The sequence below is a fragment of the Corylus avellana genome, chromosome 5 (assembly GCF_965113065.1).
Source record: "Corylus avellana chromosome 5, dhCorAvel1.hap1.2, whole genome shotgun sequence".
NCBI classification, from domain to species: domain Eukaryota; kingdom Viridiplantae; phylum Streptophyta; class Magnoliopsida; order Fagales; family Betulaceae; genus Corylus; species Corylus avellana.
This window is the reverse complement of record NC_142494.1, coordinates 16,701,711-16,721,528: the sequence shown is the minus strand read 5'-3', so window position 1 is coordinate 16,721,528 and position 19,818 is coordinate 16,701,711. Positions and strand designations below refer to the sequence as shown.

General features: G+C 33.8%; 1 protein-coding gene across 1 annotated transcript; it reads left to right on the top strand.

Moving 5' to 3' along the window:
* Positions 1–12,980: 12,980 nt before the first annotated feature.
* Positions 12,981–19,168, top strand: LOC132183113 (TMV resistance protein N). Its single transcript, XM_088516891.1, has 5 exons — positions 12,981–13,177; positions 13,776–14,874; positions 17,100–17,375; positions 17,460–18,380; positions 18,539–19,168. Exons 1-5 carry the CDS (start codon positions 12,987–12,989, stop codon positions 19,166–19,168), a joined length of 3,117 nt encoding a protein of 1,038 aa, XP_088373017.1. The 5' UTR covers positions 12,981–12,986.
* The last annotated feature ends 650 nt before the right edge of the window (positions 19,169–19,818 follow it).

Sequence of the window (19,818 nt, the reverse complement as noted above, 5' to 3'; positions counted from 1 at the left end):
ATCAATATGCCCATTAATTCTCTCCAAAAGCACCCCACGATCAGCAGAAGAAAGCCTAGAAGAGACTAATGGGACCCCAAGATATCTCACAGGTAGCTTCCCCTCCTTCATCTGCAAAGCATTCAATAAAACTTATTTGACTCTATTTGAAATTCCAGAACAATAAAAAAAACTCTTTGAAGGATTAGCCTTTAGGCCAGACATATCTTCAAACTCCACCAGAGTAGCTTTAATGACATTAATGGAACTCAAACTTGCTTCAGAAAAAAATAAAAAGATCATCTGCAAAACATAGATGAGTAAGCTTCACCTTCAAGCATTTGGGATGTATTTTGAAACCTGAATCAGTACCAGTAGATTCAGTCATGATTCTAGAAAAAACTTCCATAGCAAGAACAAACAAATAAGGAGACAAAGGGTCTCCTTGCCGTAAACCTTTTTTTTCCTTCAAAATATTCAACCAAAGTGCCATTCAAACAAATAGAGAACCTAGGAGAAGTGATACACTCTTTGATCCAACTTAAAAACTTCTCAGGAAAAACCAAAACAATGAAGACTTTTTGCACAAAGCTTACTCATGGATGTTGTAGATACGTAACATAAGCTTAGGCATATGATTTGTGTATTAACAAACAAGTGGTGTGAGGGAAGTTACTACAGACTTCACGCTTGTTAATGATTTTTAGATGGTATTTTTTGGTTTTTAGTTATGATGTGACATAAATTTAAAAGTAATTTTAAATGTTCTGTGAATAATTTATGTGCTGGATTGTTTGTTAATACATTTTTTTAATTTTTTATTAAAAAAAAAAAAAAAAAAAGCATCAGCAAATGAGCCCGACAACTTTTACTATAAAGTCATATAAACTGATGTGGTAGTCTATAATTGATAAAGTAATTAGGTAAAAAATATGACTTATCAATTTCTTTTAATTATTTCACCAACTAAATGCCACAGGCCATCATCGACCAATATATATAGAGAGAAAATGGATACGAGGGTTGAGAATTTAAAGTAGTGATTATTATACGTGCTAGTTTGATTTTGAAAATTTTGGAGAATTTTGGACTTTGTTTTCTCTTTCGTGCCTCCATTTTCCACGTAATTTCCTAATTGTTTTGAGTCTTGAAAACTGGACTCGTGGTGCGATTTTGACTCTTGAAGAGAATGTAAAGCCTGCATTTATGGGGACAATATTGAAGAAATTTTCCTACCCATAACCAATTATCTTCATATTCGCATTAAGATTTGATGATGCGGGAAGGACGTAGTTAATTGTGTTCTTAGTTTTATTTAGGTTTTATTAAGATTTGATGATCCAAAGTTGGTACAATTAGGTTTAGGCCTGGTTTTGTACGCATATATAATGAGTTATTCAATTATTTTTTTAATTTTTTATTTTTTTATATGTCCACACAAGAGGAGGAGAGAGAAAGGGGAAATGGGGATTCAAACGAGTAACTTACGCTTCATGACGCACTGTTTCCAACCGATTGAGCTACCCCTTAAGAGAGAATGGATTATTCAATCAGGAAAAAGAATTTTTAGTATTGATAATAAAAGATGGTGGAACGAAATAATTATCTTTTTTTTTTTTTTTCTTTTTCCTTTTGGAAATGAAATAATTATCCTTATCCCTTAGTTCGGGGACAACATATATACTTTCATTAGAATTGAATAAAAATTACTAAAACCCAAATTTTTTTTTAAAAAAAAACCATATTATTATTATTTTTTTTTCAAATCCAGATAAAAAAACATTATTATTATTATTATTATTATTATTATTATTTATTTTTAAAAAAAAACTAAAATCAATCTATCAAGGGTGGTCTACCAAGGCCACCCCTGACGATGCTTGGGGGTGGCCATTGTGTGACAATCCGTCAATCCCCAACTTCTATTATTAGTGGTCGGCCACTCAGAAGTTCTTCAATTTTGATCTTTTTTTTGTTTTTTTTTGTTTTGTTTTTTTTGTTTTGTTTTTTTTTTTTTTGGAAAAGACAATCTCCGACTTCTATTCCTGAAAGAATAACTATTCCTTTCATTTTGTAGGAGAACAGTTATTCACGTGGGAAAAGACATTTCCTAGGAATAGTGTGTAATCAAATAAAATAATAATTATTCCATAAAAAAAGTCATTCAATTTCAGGAATATATTATGCGAACTAAACGAGCCTTGAGAGTTGTTGTTAATGAGCCTATTTAAAATATGTTTTTGTACTTGGATGGATACAGAGTTAATGAATAAACATATTTTGATCTTTTAAGATGTGATTCTTTTTCTTCTTCTCTCTTCGTCTTGGTGATGAGAATCCACTAATTCCTCTTTTTCTTCGGATGATGTGATTCAATTTATTTTCTTCCAAATTTGTTTTTCCTGCAATTCTTATTGTTATAAAATGAGACTTTGAATTGTCGTGCATCACTTGAATTTGGAGGGCATATTAGATGGGAAGTTAATCAAGCAACTCACTATTTAGTGAAAACAACACTCCACCATTCTTTAGACAAAGTATGGATGCAGGATAGTCCTGCTTTTATTCAAAGTATTGTCCTTTGCTGAGCAAGATGTCTCTTTTTGAGTTAATAAAAGCCTGAAATTATATATATATATGATGTCCTAAAAGAGTAATTTTACAAACAAAAGTTGGGACAATCTTATCGCTGGCCAAAAAACAAAATTATATGGTTTTTTTTAGGGGTGCAAAGGCGGTTACGATTAGCGGTTAGTAGATTTCACTAACCGCAACCGCTAACCGCTTAGCGGTTAGCGGTTAGCGGTTAACCGCCGGTTAGCGGTTAGTGAAATAGATAACCGCCCGCTAACCGCTTTTTTAAAATTTGGCTTTTTGGGCTTTCTTTAGGGCTTTTTGGGCTTATTTTTTGGGGCTTTTTTTTACCCTCATTTTTTTTCTTGTATTTTTAATATCTTCTTGGGCCCAATTGCTATAAAAAGAGCTCATATTGAAAAATCAAAAATATTTGACCCAAAATTTACATTTACTTGTACTTTTAAAAAAATTTCCTTAAATATTAAATCATAATCGGTTAACTTTTTTTAAAAAAAAAAAAAAAAAAAAAAAAAATTCAACACAACATACAAAAAAAAGTTCAGAATTCAGACAACTGTCACAACATATAAAAAAAGTTCAACAGAAAGCATATAAAATAAGTTCAAATAAAACATTAAATGATACAAATACATTTATACTTCAATTGTGATTATAAGTAACACATTGTTAAATCTAATGTCAATTACTTAATTTGATATTATATAATTATATAATCTCATTAAATTATATCATATGATTCATATGATTAATTATTTAAATTATTATCATATTTACTTATAATCTTTTTTCTTTGAATTGAACTTAATATCTAATGGTAAATGGTAATGTTCAAACTCCTAAATCCTAAATTCCTAAAGTATCTAATAATGCTTTAATTAAATTGTAGACTTGTAGTTATAAGTAATATATTGTTTAATTCAATTGAATCAATTGTGATTATCATTGTACATGAATCATATGATTAACTTGTAGACTTATGACTTATGACTTATGTCATATTATATATGTATTATTTATTATTATATAATCATATGATTTAATGATCAAGTCATCATGTGATATAATCATATCAATTATAGTGATAATATATAAATTACTAAAATTATAATGATAATACATTAATACTTAAATTGTGTTTATAAGTAATACATTGGTCATTGTTTAATCCAATGTCAATTACTTAATTTGATATTATACGAATCATATCATCATTGTACATTAATAATATGATTCACTTGAAGTCTTGAATAAAGTATTTGGATTATCATTGAATCATATGATTAAGTATTAATATTATACATTTATATTATTCATATACATATGTAGACTTATATAGACTTATAAGTTTATAACATACATTGGAAATAAGTCTCTAGATGTTTAATTGTTGTATTAGTATGAATTGGTATACTTATGAGTTATGTTATATTATATATATATAATTTGTTATTATATAATCAAATGATTTAATGATCAATCTCATGTGATATAATCAAATAAATTATAGTGATAATATATTAATACTCAAATTGTGATTTAATTATTTTTTAAAAAAAATTGTGATTTAATGATCAAGTGATTATATGATATAATCATATAAATTATAGTGATAATATATTAATACTCAAATTGTGATTTAATTATTTTTTAAAAAAAATTGTGATTTAATGATCAAGTGATTATGTTATATGTATAAATATTTTTATAATTATAATTATAAAAATATATTATATAAAAAGACGGTTAGCGGTTAGCGGTTACGGTTAGTAGACCCAATAACCGCTAACCGCTAACCGCTAACCGCTAGGCGGTTATAGCTGTTAGGCGGTTAGCGGTTAATGCGGTTAGACGGTTATGCGGTTAGGCGGTTGGCGGTTATAACGGTTAGCGGTTTAAAACCGCCCGCCTTTGCACCCCTAGTTTTTTTTAATGCACTTATTTCACGTAACGTACGGTAAGGTAAGTGAATAAGAGTTCTAACAAAAAAAGTGAATAGAGTTAACTGTATGGTATTACAAAAAAAAAAAAAAAAAAAACAAAAGAAAAAAAAACAAGAAAGAGTTTTTTTTTTTTTTGGGAAAAATTGAGATTCTTATTCAAAAAATCACCGTGGAAAGAGTTAACTGCATAGTATTTCAACAAAATTGTTCATCACTTCATCTTGCACAAATGAGTGGGGCACCCAAGAAAGGCCTATCTACTTTTTTTTTTTAATCGTAACTTTTGATATGAAGCTAGAATATAAGGATAAGGCTCATTGGGTGAATTTTATGGATTGAGAACCCTAGAACTTCCTTTAAATATGAGACTTTTAAATAAATTTCAGTCATTCATTTCAGTTAAGCGTCTAAAATAAGTCATGTTTAACATTTAATGAGAAAGCTACCCTCAAAGAATTTAATAAACCATATTTTCTCATTAAATGCTAAAACATTACTTATTGTAGACGTTTAGATAAGATGAATGGTTAAATTTAAAGAAATTTTAAGGGATCTCAATCTGGGATCTAGCTTACATGCTGTTATTAGCATGTATGTTGTAGTGTAAGCAACTGTTAAGATTGAATCTCAAAGTTGACTTACTTTTAGAAGCTTTTAATAAGAGATAGAAAATGAAAAAAGATTTTGAGAGATTCAATCATAACTATTGCTTAAAATAACAGCATGTAAGCCGGATCTCTCAATCTGAATTTTCTCAAAGGTCAAGTTTATGTTCCGATTGAGATCCCTTAAAATTCCTTTTAAAAGATGGCTTATTAAATTTCTTGATGATAACTTTCTCATTAAATACTGAAATATGACTTATTTTAGATGCTTAAATAAAATGATTTATAAATTTAAAAATCTCAAATTTAAAAATAATTCTAAAGAATCTCAATCCTTATCAGTTTTTACATCCTCTCCAATTTATTTTTATTCATTTAATTAATGCTCACCTACGCTCATCTAACTAATTAATACTCACCTATGCATCCAACTTAATTAATGCTCACCTATTCAATATATTATTCAATTAATTCAATAATGTCCTTGTTGGCATTCAATAGATGCCCACCTACTATTTTTATGCTCACCGAATCCAAGGAAATTATATGTCACACAAATAATTTCTTGATGATACAAGAAAAGGCAAATTCAGTGCCGGGCATTCAATTAAATGAAATTTCATTCAATTTCATTTAATGCTCATCAAACTTAATTAATTCTCCTTCTTTACTTGTGCCTCTGCCAACTCAGAGCGCACTCAAGTAAATTATTTGCCACACAAATTTCCTCCAAATGCTTCGGTGGAAATTTTTTTCAACCAATTTTAATAAATATCTATATATTTGAATTTTTAAAAAATTAATATTTATGTTCTTAGATTTTTTTTTTTGAATAATAATGCTTCTCTTATTAAAACTCATATAGAGCAAATCAGGAAGGGAGGGTAATCTTCTCCTTCCTAATAAATAATAATATCACCAATACATGGTGGTATACAATGCCATCAATGAATATAAGTGACATGGGTACAAGCCTCCTTTGCTAGAGTATGGGCAGCAGAATTTGCTCCCCTTAGAACATGAATAAAACTAGACCTTGCGAGATCACGCCTATAACTTTTCACATCTTCCACAAAATGGCCATAGCTACTCTCGCAAATTCCATCAGAATTGATGGCCTTCACAACCGTTAAAGCATCTCCCTCGAAAATTACATTCTCAAATCCCATCTCCTTGGCAAAAAGCACGGCATGAAGGGCAGCAAAGGCTTCGGCCACTGTAGGGTCCGCTATTATCTTCTTCTTGATCCCACAAGCCGCCAGGAATTGTCCATTTGCATCCCTTGCTAGGATTCCAATCCCAACACATGAATTCCGCTGAGCTATGGCAGCATCCCAGTTTACCTTCACCATGTTCACCGACGGTGGTTGCCAGTTTATCGTTTGGACGGGTTGTATATCCCGATTTAGTCCCAATGGTTGGGCATTGACCCTCTGGAAGTACTCCAGACCAGCCGCTGCTATCGAGAACACTTGAGTTGGATCTACAAATTCACCCCCATGCACAACAGTATTACGCCTCATCCAGACTCGTCTAGCTACAACCGCAAAGAGCTCCAATTCTGGCATCTCATATCGCCCAATCATCTCCTCAAATAGCTGGGCAAAATCCTTGGCTCCGCAGATACTCTTCTGTAGTTTAATAGGGCCACAACACCATACATCGGCTGCTGATGGGCATGACCATATGATATGCTCCACACTCTCTTCCACCAAATTACAAATTGGGCACAAAGGTGAGTGAGTCACCATACGCTTGAACAAATTAGCTCTTGTTGGTAGAAGGTTGTGGGAAGCCCTCCATACAAACATTTTTACCGCATTCGGAACATTTAACTTCCAGCAAACTTTCCAAATATCACGCCCTGTCCCCGGATTCGACGGTTCACCACATGCTTCTTCCTGCCAATCAACAGCTACATGGTAAGCACTACGGACAGAAAAAATCCCATTTGCTGTACATCTCCATATGAGCTTGTCGTTAGGAAGTAGGGGACTTAGAGGTATAGACTTTATCATTGCTGCCTCTTCGTCAGTGAAATTTTCTGAGATTAAAGCACTTTTCCAGCTCCCCGTATCCTCATCAATAAGATCATACACCCGAGTGTTTGCTGCGAGATGATTCTGTGGAGATTGAACCGAATATGTGGTTGGTGTTGGGAGCCAACAATCACCCCACACCCTAATGTCTTTCCCATTCCCAACCCTCCATATTGATCCCTTCTTAATAATTCCTCTTGCAAATAAGATGCTTCTCCAAGCCAAAGATGGTCTTTTCCCTACTTGGGCCTCCATCACCGTTGCCGAAGGGTGGTATTTGGCTTTAAAGACCCTGGCCACTAGCGACTCCGGATGTTGAATAAGTCTCCATAGCTGTTTTGCCAAGAGCGCCTTATTAAACAAGACCAAATCTTTGAAACCTAAGCCCCCTTTGGTTTTGGAAAACCCCATCCTCTCCCAACTCATCTAATGAATTTTGGAAGTATTCTCTTTGTGCCCTCACCAAAACCTTTGCATGAGCCGATTAATATCCCTGCAGAGGGTGACAGGAAGTAAAAACACCGACATACAATACGTAGGGATGGCTTGAATGACTGCCTTTAACAGAATTTCCTTCCCAGCTTGAGAAACGAAATTTACCTTCCAGTTTTGCAACCGATCCCACACACGATCCTTGATACTCTTAAAGGCTTTTGATCTCGATTTACCCACCAAAGTTGGCAACCCCAAATATTTATCATATTTTTGAGTGGCTTGTAACCCAGATAATCGAATAATCTCAGCTCTTTTTTCTGGACTAGTATTACGACTGAAAAATAAGGAAGTCTTATCCTTATTCAATTTCTGCCCCGAAGCAACTTCATACTTGTCAAGTATCTTGGTGAGTCGTCGCCATTCCACCGAATTAGCTTTGCAAAAGAGGAGACTATCGTCCGCAAAGAAAAAATGGCTAATTCGCGGCCCATTCTTAGAAGTAGGAACCCCTGTAATTATCCCTTTTTCTTCCGCTCGGCAAAGCATGGAACTGAGTGCCTCCGCACAAATGAGGAATAAATACGGGGACAGTGGGTCTCCTTGTCTTAATCCGCGTTCCGGAATTATATGTCCCACCGATTGTCCATTGACAATAATTCTGTAATTGACAGTTCGGACACACTCCATTATCAAATTAACCCACTTTGCAGGGAAACCCATCTAAAGCATTACTGATTCCAGAAAAAGCCATTCCACCCTGTCGTAGGCCTTGCTCATGTCCAGCTTGATGCCCATAAAGCCTACTTTACTCCACATTCTGGTGTGCATGGAATGTAGTGTTTTGTAGGCGACTAATATGTTATCTGTTATCAGACGCCCTGGCAGGAAAGCACTTTGAAAAGGTGATATTACATGGGGTAAAACCTTTTTTAGCTTATTAGCCAAGACTTTTGAAATAATCTTATACAACACATTACATAAACTAATAGGACGGTAATCTGAAACATTTCTGGGATTATTATTTTTTGGAATCAAAGCTATAAATGTGGAGTTGATATCAGACTCCATAACAGAAAATTGTAAAAAATGTAGGACCACTTCACATACCTCAGATCCTACAGTGTTCCAATGTTGTTGATAAAACCCAGCCGTGTAACCGTCTGGACCTGGTGTTTTCATTGGGTCCATTTGTTTCAGTGCTGCTATAACCTCCTCCCTTGTAAAATCTGCCAGTAAATCATTCTCCATTCCAAGGATAACTTTTGGTTCCACTGCTGCTATACAATCGTCTATCAAGTGAGGCCATGCCGAAGTAAATAACTCTTGATAATAATTAACAAAGGCTAGCTCGATCCCTTCCGTCATTGTCCATTCCTGTCCTCGTCCATCTACAATCAGAGAGATCGTATTGCGTCGTTTTCTTTACGTGGCACACGCATGAAAGAACTTTGTATTACGATCTCCATGACAGAGCCAACTCTCCTTTGCTCTCTGTTTCCACTTTGTGTCTTCGTGTTCAAGAAGCCCATTTAAAGGTATTTATGTCTTTTCAGCAAAGACAACTAAAGACTTAGTGGAGTTGAGCTGAGCAATCTTCTACCTGGAACTGCATTCTCTCGTTGATTTGTGTTTTTATTTTTTTACTTTTTGAGATGATAAAAATACAATTCAAATATAATTAACTAAATATTTTCAGTTCAAATAAATGAGAGATGATCTTAATTCTTTTGACATGCTCAATGGCGGAGCCACATGGAGGCCAGAGGTGGCCACGGCCCCTACGTGGGATTTAAGAAAAAATAAAAATCAACACGGGCCCCTTCAAACTATTAAGAGAAAAATATATAAGCGGCCCCTACGTGGAATTTTTTAAACTCATCCATTACTCCTTGGCTTCTCAAATCTCACGCTTCAGCCTTCTTTTTCCTTTATTTTTCTCATTTTCTTCTTTTCTCACCTTCTCCGCTAACTTCCTCTTTCTCTTCTTTTTTTTTTCTTTTTTTTTTTTGTTTTATTTTTATTATCTCCTTCCCCACCACTCACTTTGTTTTATATTATTTACTTTATTTCTTTGTCTCCCGCTATCCACTCTCTTTCTTTCTTTTGTTTTTTTTTTTTGTCCTCCCTTTCTCAAGCTTCCGGCTTCTTCTCTCCCTTTCTCTTCTCCCTTTCTCTTCTCCCTCAGTGGTTTAGTCCCTCTCAATTTCTCAAATCAAATACTCTCTCAGGTTCCGACTTTATTAAATTAGGGTTTTTGGTATGTGAATTTGATATTAATTCATTGCCAATGAATTTGATATTAGTTCATTGGAGTTTGATCCTAGATTACATCATCACATATGAGAATATGATGTTAATCAACGAGGTGCAAAATAACACAACGCATATCACACTTTTTGAGGTTAGTACTCTAAGTTCAATTCCTAATTTAAGTGGTCATGTAATTTGAATATTTTTGTTATTAACTATTGAGAATATTGGTTAAAATTTAAACATTTAACTGAAGAATTTGACACATTTCTAAGCTCAATTCATCACTGTATTTAAGTTCCAGTGATTAGAAAAAGAAGAAAAAATAGAAAAAAGTACCAGTTCATTACACGTGCCAAAAAATAAAAAATCCTAATAATCAAAAAAAAAAAAAAAAAACTTAAGAAAATTTTTTTTAGTTTAACAATTCCTTCAATATAAAAAGGCTCACTCCGCCAATGAGTTCACCACTGAGTTCACCACTAAAGGATCACTGCCCAATAAAGAGGAAAAACCGATGCAAAGATTGAGAAAGTACACGTATTAAGATCCCTTCTTGACTAAAGAGAACCTTTTCCAGCGCACATGCTTTTGCTTTGTTTTCTTGAAGGGAGGGAGAGAGATGACACCGGAATATTGACTAGGCATTAGACCTTGCAATTTTTACCGACTCGTAAATTCGATAGGAAGGTAATACGAAATTAATAAGATTAGGGTACAGAGATTTGACTCTTTTAATTAAATAAGTCGTATTAGAGTTGAGCTATATAATCTTATATTTATGTCTTGCTATAATCCAAACCTGACACGCAACACTAGAGTTGATCATTTTTTATTTGACATAAACCCAACATAAAATTAGTGTTCGAGTTATAGAATCTTATCTGTTTAATTAAATGGGTCAAGATTAAGTAAAATACATAACCTTAATAGTTGACACAATTCAAATCCAACATGCAACCACGAATTATCACCCCCTACTTGGCATGCGTGGACAAAATGACAGTGGACATATCATTTGTTAAGAGATTGATGAAAATTTTGACAGTTGGACTTATTTACCAATTACCACGAGGCGAAAAGTTATTTATTTAATTTACACAATTAGAAATTTAAGCTCTTATTTGCCACGTGAATAAAACTTAAATCCTTAAAGAATAATTTCTATTTTTTTCTTATTAGTAGTAATGCGATATTTGAAACAAAAATTTTGGATGTGGGCGTCACCTTTATAAATTTCCGTCCATTTTAAAATTGAAATTTAAGAAATGATCCAAATTGCAAGGAGTTAAGATGAACATTGAAATTTGGAGGTATTTTTTTTGTAAAAAAGATATCAACTTGAGGAGTAATGCTATAAGTCTTTCTAGAGTCTTTATAAAGTCATCTCAAATGTGATGTGACTTTTAAAATTATTATTGAATTTGAGATGTAATTTATTGACTTTTGATCTATTTGTACTTTTAAAAGTCACATCACATCTGGAATGACTATAAGAAAACTATAAAAAGATTTATAGCATTACTTCAACTTGAGAGGATATGTTGCTTTACTTCAATTATGCATACTTTATTTATGTCGCTTTCATTACCCATTGACTGATTTAAATCATTACTAGTATGATAATAAATTTGATTTGCAATATTCACATAAACATGCACTTCTTTCCATTCCACTATTTCGAAATTGTCACTTAAATTTAGGGACACAACTAGAATTTTAAGTTAAAATTTAAAAAGATTATAAGAGTAATTTGTTTTTTTTTTTTAAATAAAAAATAAAAATTGAAGAAAGACATTCCAACTTGGGGCTGACCTCCCCGACTAAATCCATGGTCATGCATAAACATCATGGAGACTTGAGAAAGAGTAAATATGTCAAAAAAACAAGAAGGAAAGGAAGAGGAACTTGTCCTCTTACACAGGAAAAAGAAAACAATAAAGAAAGGAAGCACGCTGGACACCTTGGTTTCCCTTTGTGATATGAACACAAGGACCAAATTGTTCACGCGTTCAAATTGGATCACCCATTTCCACGTTCAACGATGGGCATAAATAATGTATTTGGATCACTCATTTCCACCTCCTTTGCCATTTTCCACTTCTCACCAACTCTCGATCCTTATGTCATGGCTAGAGGTGAGCAAATACCCGCCCAACCCGCAAAACTGCCCCGCACCGCCCCGATTCGCCCCGCAAATGCCGGATTTTAAGTTATTTTTCGCGGGTACGGGTGGTTTTTTCCCAAACCCGAGCGGGGCAGGGCGGGCAATTTTCCCCGGATACCCGACCCGCACCGCCCCGCCCGCGTTAATCAAATAAAAAGAGAAAACCCTACTTCTGTATCTGTTTCTCCAGCAGCCTCCTCCTCACCCTTTCTTTTTTTTCTTCTCCTCTCTTCTCTCAGTCTCGCCTCTCTCCCTCTCTCTCGTCTCTCTTCCTCTCTCTCGTCCGACTCTTCTCTCATCTGCGCCGCCGCTCAACCTCCGCCGATCCAGGTTTTTTTCTCTCTCTAGACCTCTTTCATGAATGGGGATCCAAGAGATCTCTTCTTTCATTATCTTAATCTGAAGATGTTGGGTTAATCTCGGGGTTTTGCAACTTCTGATTGTTAGGTTGTTTGTTTAGAAGGAAAATAGATGATAAATCTGCAGAAGAAATGAAAATGGAGGAGTAGAAAGAGGAGAAGAAAGAACCCGCCCAACCCGCCCCGCGCGGATTTTGTTCCTTGTGCTCGGGTGGCGGGTTGAAATTTCCCAACCCGCAGGGTGCTGGTTCGGGTAGGAAAACTGCAGAAATCCACCCCGATCCGACCCGTGCTCACCCCTAGTCATGGCTGCCGGTGCCTACACCTCTTCATCTTCTTCCTCCCATTTCAACTGGAAGTATGACGTTTTCTTGAATTTCAGAGGTGACGACACGCGCAAGAATTTTACTGACCACCTCTATTTTGCTCTAATAAATGCTGGATTTCATACCTTCAAAGATGACGACGAGCTCCGAAGAGGAGAAGATATTACATCCGAGCTATTGTCGGCAATACAAAGGTCCAAAATCTCTCTCATCGTCTTCTCCAAGAACTACGCGGATTCTAGGTGGTGCTTAGATGAACTTGTGGAGATCATGAAGTGTCGAAGAACAATGAGGCAGATGGTTATGCCTATCTTCTATGATGTTGACCCGTCCGATGTGCGTAAGCAGACAGGTAGTTTTGCGCAAGCATTTTCGGAACATGGAGAGCGTTACTTGTTGGACAAGGTACAAAGGTGGAGAGAAGCTCTGATTGAGGCTACTAATTGCGCCGGATGGGATTTACGCAACACTGAAGATGGGTAAGTGCGCTAGCTCTAGCCAATCATTTTTAGATCTTTAACTTTACTACTATAGATTTCAAATTTGTTGGACAAAAACAATATTGATTAATCAAGTTGAATTAATCTCAATGAACGACAATCTTGCAAGGGCAATTGAAGCGTGAGGAGAAGAGCTGTTCAATATGCCTTGCTTTCCCACATATGACTCATTTCTATAGGAAGTTTACTGAACGATTTGATGCTTTCAGAGATTTAATTGAAACAGGAAAAAGTATAGGGAATGATAAAATTCTTCGATGACCATGCATAACTTGGAGGGTATAACAGAGAAATTTTGTAATAATATTTCTACAGCCATTCACGATAAAAAGAGAAATTTTAGCAACTAATAAAGTTCTTTACTCACAAATGATTGCATAGATTCACGTATAAATGCAACATAATTTTATGGTATCTCAAGTTTAGTTTCTTCAAATTTGGCCTAAGTAGTGTCTTAGGGGTACTGCCCAAAATATATATGCTCTGATTTTTTTTATCTGTCATCATAAAATATTTACTATATTCAAATGCTTACTTCTATGATTTCACTCTACCTAACTTCCAAAATAATTTGCAGGCATGAAAGCAAATTTATTAGGAAAATTGTTGAAGATGTTTCAGGGAAAGTCAATAGGATATTATATGTCGCACTCTATCCAATTGGAATAGATTCTCGTGTGAAAGACATCACTTCATTGTTAAGGGTTGGAGATGATGGTGTCCGCATTGTAGGAATTTTGGGAATGGGTGGAATGGGAAAAACAACCATTTCTAAAGCCATATATAACCAATTTATTCATAGTTTCGAAGGTAAAAGTTTTCTTGCGAATATTAGGGAAACTTCTAAGCAACCTTTTGGCCAAGTTCGATTACAAGAGCAACTTCTTTCTGATATCTTGAAGCCAAGCAAGATAAAGGTGAATAATATTGATGAAGGAATTACTAGGATACAAGAAAGACTTCGTGGTAGAAAAGTACTTGTTATACTTGATGATGTAGACCGGTTGGAGCAACTCAATGCCATAGCTAGAAGTCGTGTCTGGTTTGGCTCAGGAAGTAGGATTATTATAACAACTAGAGATGAGCAAATCCTAAAGGCGCTTCCAGTGGACGAAGTATATACAGCCAAAGAAATGAGTGAAAATGAATCTCTAGAACTCTTTAGTTGGCATGCCTTTAGGAATAAATGTCCCAATGAAGGTTATATGGAATTATCAAGAAGTGTCGTGGCTTATTCTGGAGGATTACCACTAGCTCTTGAAGTTTTGGGTTCTCTTCTATTCTCTAGGAGCATGCAGGATTGGAAAGACACATTGGAGAAATTGGAAAGAATCCCTAATGATCAAATTCAAACAAAACTTAGAATAAGCTTTGATGCATTAAGTGACAGTACTCAAAAAGATATATTCCTTGATATATCATGTTTCTTTATCGGAATGGACAAAGACTATGTTACACAAATATTGACTGCCTGTGGTTTTTTCGCAAAGGCTGGAATTAGTATCCTCATTGAGCGGTGTCTTTTTTCAGTTGATGAGAAAAATAAGCTCATAATGCATGATTTGCTCCGAGACATGGGAAGAGAAATTGTTCGTGAAGAATGCCCCAACATACCAGGAAAGCGTAGTAGATTATGGTTTCATGAGGATGCACTTGATGTATTGGCAAAGCATGAGGTAAGAACTTCCACTAGATAAAAATAAAAATAAAGATAAAAATAAAATAAAATAAGGATGATTTATATTTTATCCTAAATTATTAACCTATTTAAATCATGTATGAAATTGAAATTATTGCAATTCATCCCTTAAGTTGAAATTTCTGTTTTAATTTGCACCTTAGTTAAATCCACCAATTAATTTGGATCGAAAGTATAGAATGTGACATGCACGTGCATCTAGACCCTACAAAATGGCAAACTTGCTAGCTCCTAATCCAAGTTTGGAAAACTACATCATTATCCTACTAGTGTTTACAAAATGATGATAGTTAAGCGACCCAGCATCTACTATAATTCTACTATAATTCTTTGGACCAAAATCTACTATAATTCTTAAAGTTGTAACCATTCATTTTAATTGTACAACTACTAGTGTTGTTCTTTGTGTATTCCAATGAAACGGTACGTTCTGGATAGAGTTGTAAGGAAATGATTGGTTTTGATTCCCATATCTCATATCAAGGGAGAACTTATCATTTCACAGGGCCCATATTTGTTTTCTTTGCTAACTTCATTCTACTATTTTGTTTACTTTCAAGCATGCATGGTTATATTAAAGTAAGTTGGCCACAGTTAAATGAAATACTTGACAATAATGCAATTGTTGGCTCAAATATTGGTGAGAGGATTAGAAAAATTGGGCATTTTCCTTGTTATAATTTGAGGGTGCAAAGTATAGGTTACATATTACTTGCTTCATAAGGGGAGGCTATGGTAGATTATTAGTATTATTATTATTATTATTATTATTAGGGAAAAGTTCAGATACTCTCCTCAAACTACCACCAAATTTACAATGTCTTTTTCAAACTTTCAATTGGGACAATGTCCCCTTCAAACTATCAAAATATTGTCAATGTCTCTCCCAAGGCTATCAAAAAGACAAAAAATGACTATAGATTTTTTTAATAAGGCAAAAATGTCCTTATAAATTCGAAACAAAAAATTAATTTTTTAATTTTTTTTTTAAAAAAAGAAAATTTAATTAAAAAAAAAAAAACGAAATTTTTATTTTTTTAAAAAAAAAACGAAAACTTTTATTTTTTTAAAACAAAAAAAAAATTAATTTTTATAAAATGGATTTTTATTTAAAAAAACGTTTTGTATTTAAATTTTTTTTTTTTTGAAAAAAAAAAACGGAAATTTTTAAATTTTTATAAAAAAACGAATTTTTTATTATAAAAAGGAAATTTAAAAAAAAAATTGACCACCTCTTGGATTTTATGTTTTTTTTTTTTTTTTTAGTTTAATGTATTTTTATAGATTTTTTTGTATTTTTTATTTTATTTTATTAAGGGTAGTTTCGTCATTGGGGGAATATTGACATTTTTTGGTAATTTGGGTGAGACATTGTCACGATTAAAAGTTTGGGGAGTACATTTTCAATTATGTGGTAGTTTGAGAAGGGTATGTGAATTTTACCCTTATTATTATTATTATTATTATTATTATTATGTAAGGGGATAATTGTATTTTAACACATCTAATGCAGAGTATATTGGTAAGAAAATGTAAAATTGGTCATGTAGAAAACTTTTCATTCAATTTAACAAAAAAATATTAACATAAAGGGTAACATTAAAGTGTTGCTTAGTTTGAGGGGGTTGATTGTTACATTTTAAACTTTGAAAGGAATTTGCAAGGGAAAAACATTAAAAAAAAACCCCAAACTAACAACTCTTTTTGAAAGAGTCCTAAGATGTTCAAAATGTGCTAAAGTAACCCATCAAACTACCAAAGTATGTCAAAAAGGCCACTCATTTTTTTATATTCCAATAATACCCTCATTCTTCGAAAGAACATTTTTCTTTTTTGTATTTATTCTCCCATTAGTTTGTTTTTTTTTAAAAAAAAAAAATTGTTTTTTTTTTAATTATTTTAATTATTTTATTTTTTAAAAGAATAGGGGTATTATAGGAATATAAAAAAATAAGTGGCCTTTTTGATACATTTTGGTAGTTTGATAGGCTATTTTAGTACCTTTTGAACATTGTGTGACTCTATCGCAAATGGTTGTTAGTTTTGGGGACTTTTTTATATTTTTCCCTGCTTGCAAATAGAGTGTTAGTTCAAGGGAATATGTTTTGTTTTCCCTTTCTGTTTTTCATAAGTGCATTAAAAAACTCTCAGCTTTAATATATTTGATTTAAAATTGCATCACACCAATCTTTTTCTTAGCAGGGACCAAAAGCAGTTGAAGGACTTACTTTAAAATTGCCAAGATCAAGTAAGGTGACTTTCAGCACAAGAACATTTATAAAGATGGAGAGATTGAGATTACTCCACCTTGATCACGTACACCTTACTGGAGGTTATGAACATCTTTCTAAAGATTTAAGGTGGCTCCGTTTGCATGGATTTGCTGAAAAGTTTTTTCCAAACAACTTTTACTCAAGATCCTTAGTTGCGATTGACTTGCGATATAGCAATCTCAAACAAATTTGGAAAAATTCCAAGGTATATTATATTCTTAACCATTAAGCCATAAGTTTTGACATTTTGGTGCTAATATTTTGTTTCTTTCTTTTCTCATTTGTTCAGCAACTATTCGATAAGTTGAAATTCCTAAATCTCAGTCATTCCCATTACTTGGCTCGGACCCCTAACTTTGCAAGACTCCCTAATCTTGAGAAAATAATACTCAAAGATTGTACGAGTTTGTTTGAGGTTGACCAATCTATCGGAGATCTTAATAATCTTATTTTGGTTAATTTGAAAGACTGTAAAAGTCTTGCAAGTCTGCCAAAGAGTTTTTGTAGGTTGAAGTCTCTTCAGACTCTCATTCTTTATGGTTGTTCTAGACTTGACAATTTGCCTGAGGAATTGGGGGAGATGAAATCCTTGACAACTTTGCTTATAGATAACACTGCCATAAGACAAGTGTCACCTACCATAGTACAACTGAAGAACCTCGAAAACTTGTCGCTGTGTGGGTGTAAAGGATCACCATCCAAGTCACTCTCTTCACTCTTTTGGTCTTGGATATTCCCAAGGGAAAGTTTCAAATCAGTCGATGTGTTGCCTGCTTCATTACAAGGCTTGAACTCACTAAGATATTTAAATCTCAGTAATTGCAATTTATCAGATGATACAATTCCTAAAGATCTTGGGAGTTTATGTGCCCTTCAATCATTACATCTAGAAAACAATCATTTTCATAGCCTACCATCGAGCATTGGTGGCCTTCCGAAGCTTAAAGATCTCCTTTTGCGTAATTGCACAAAGCTTCAATCAATTCCAGATTTACCACCAAGTTTGTTTAGGGTGGATGCATCATACTGCACGGCGTTGGAAAGATTCCCAAATCTATCAAATATCTTACATTTGGGAGAGTTGCACCTCAGTAACTGCAATAAATTAGCCGAGATTACAGGCTTGGATAAGATGTTGAAGCGCAATTGCTTCGTTATCCTGGAACGGTGCTGCAATTTAAAAAATAATTTTAAACAAAGCATCCTACAGGTTCTCTCTCTCTCTCTCTCTCTCTCTCTCTCTCTCTCTCTCCCATTTTAGCAATTTAAGAAATAATTTTAAACAAAGCATCCTACAAGTTCTCTCTCTCTCTCTCTCTCATTTTTTTATAGTACTACTTATATACATAATGCTTTTGGTGGTTACAGGAATGGACTTTGAGTGGAGTTGGTAGTAAGCGTGGCATTTTTCTCCCTGGCAATGACATACCTGATTTGTTTACGTATAAGGATGAGGGATGCTCTGTATGTTTTGAAGTGCCTCTCATCCTCGATCGTAATATGGAATGGTTCACTTTATGCATTGTTTATTCATCATGTGACAATTCCAAGATACGGTGCACCGAAGATCTTCCTATCATTTCCGTAATCAATAAAACCAAGAGTACCTTTAAGCAAAATGAAAGTTCATATAGAATTACTCTGGAATTTTCGCATGAAGATCAGATTTGGCTATTCAATTTTGATAACAGTGAGTTCAATTTGGAGGCTGGTGACGAAGTAGAGGTTAAAGCAGATTTTGGGCCAGAAATCGTTGTTAAAAAGATAGGGGTTTGCCTAATATACGACATGGATATTGATGAAAAAATGTTTCATTATGCCTCTACATTGAATAAGGATGCCATTTTTGTTCGTGACGATGAAGATGCGTCCATAAATCAGGTTGCAATCGAGTCTAAAAGAGGCCTTGGTGATGTGCATAGTTGCTTTGACAGCGATCGAGAGCCTAAAAGATTGAGGTATGATCATAATTCTGAAATGAGTATAGATGACGTTTGAAGAAGGAAAGCTCATATCACAATAAGCAAGTGCATTTAATGATTCTTTCTCATTCGGACCCTTTTGATTTTTTCGCTAATTATTTTAATTATGAATCTAGGTTTCTTGAGATTTGATCTATATTCAAAGATTTCAATATCGATTCTCATTTTTCTTTTCATATTTTTTATATTGATTATGAAGTTGTTTCAAAGATTTTTGGAGGCTTCGGTGGAGTACTTTCAATCTTTATTTGATTTTCTGTCATTTTTCGTGGGTATTTTTGTTATTTATTTGTTCAGATATCTCTATTAATTCATGCCTTATATTTTTGTTATTGTTTTGATCTTTTTCGTTATTGTTTCCGTATGTTTTGCAGTAGTTATGTTGGTTTATAGAAATATTATATGAATTTAGTGATAATGGAGTAGAAATTATGTGAAGCATCTTGTTGATATAATCGAACCGAACCGAGCCGAGTATTGAATATTCAAGCTCAGTTTGTTTAATTTTTTTCGAGCACGAGCCGAGCTCGAGTTTTTCACTGAACTAGATAATCTGTCAAAGCTCTGTTCATTTATTTTTCAGCGGAACTCGAGCTTGTTCACGAGCTACCCAATTAATTTTATTATTTCATATATAAAGTAAATGTCGGTTCAATTTTTTTTTTC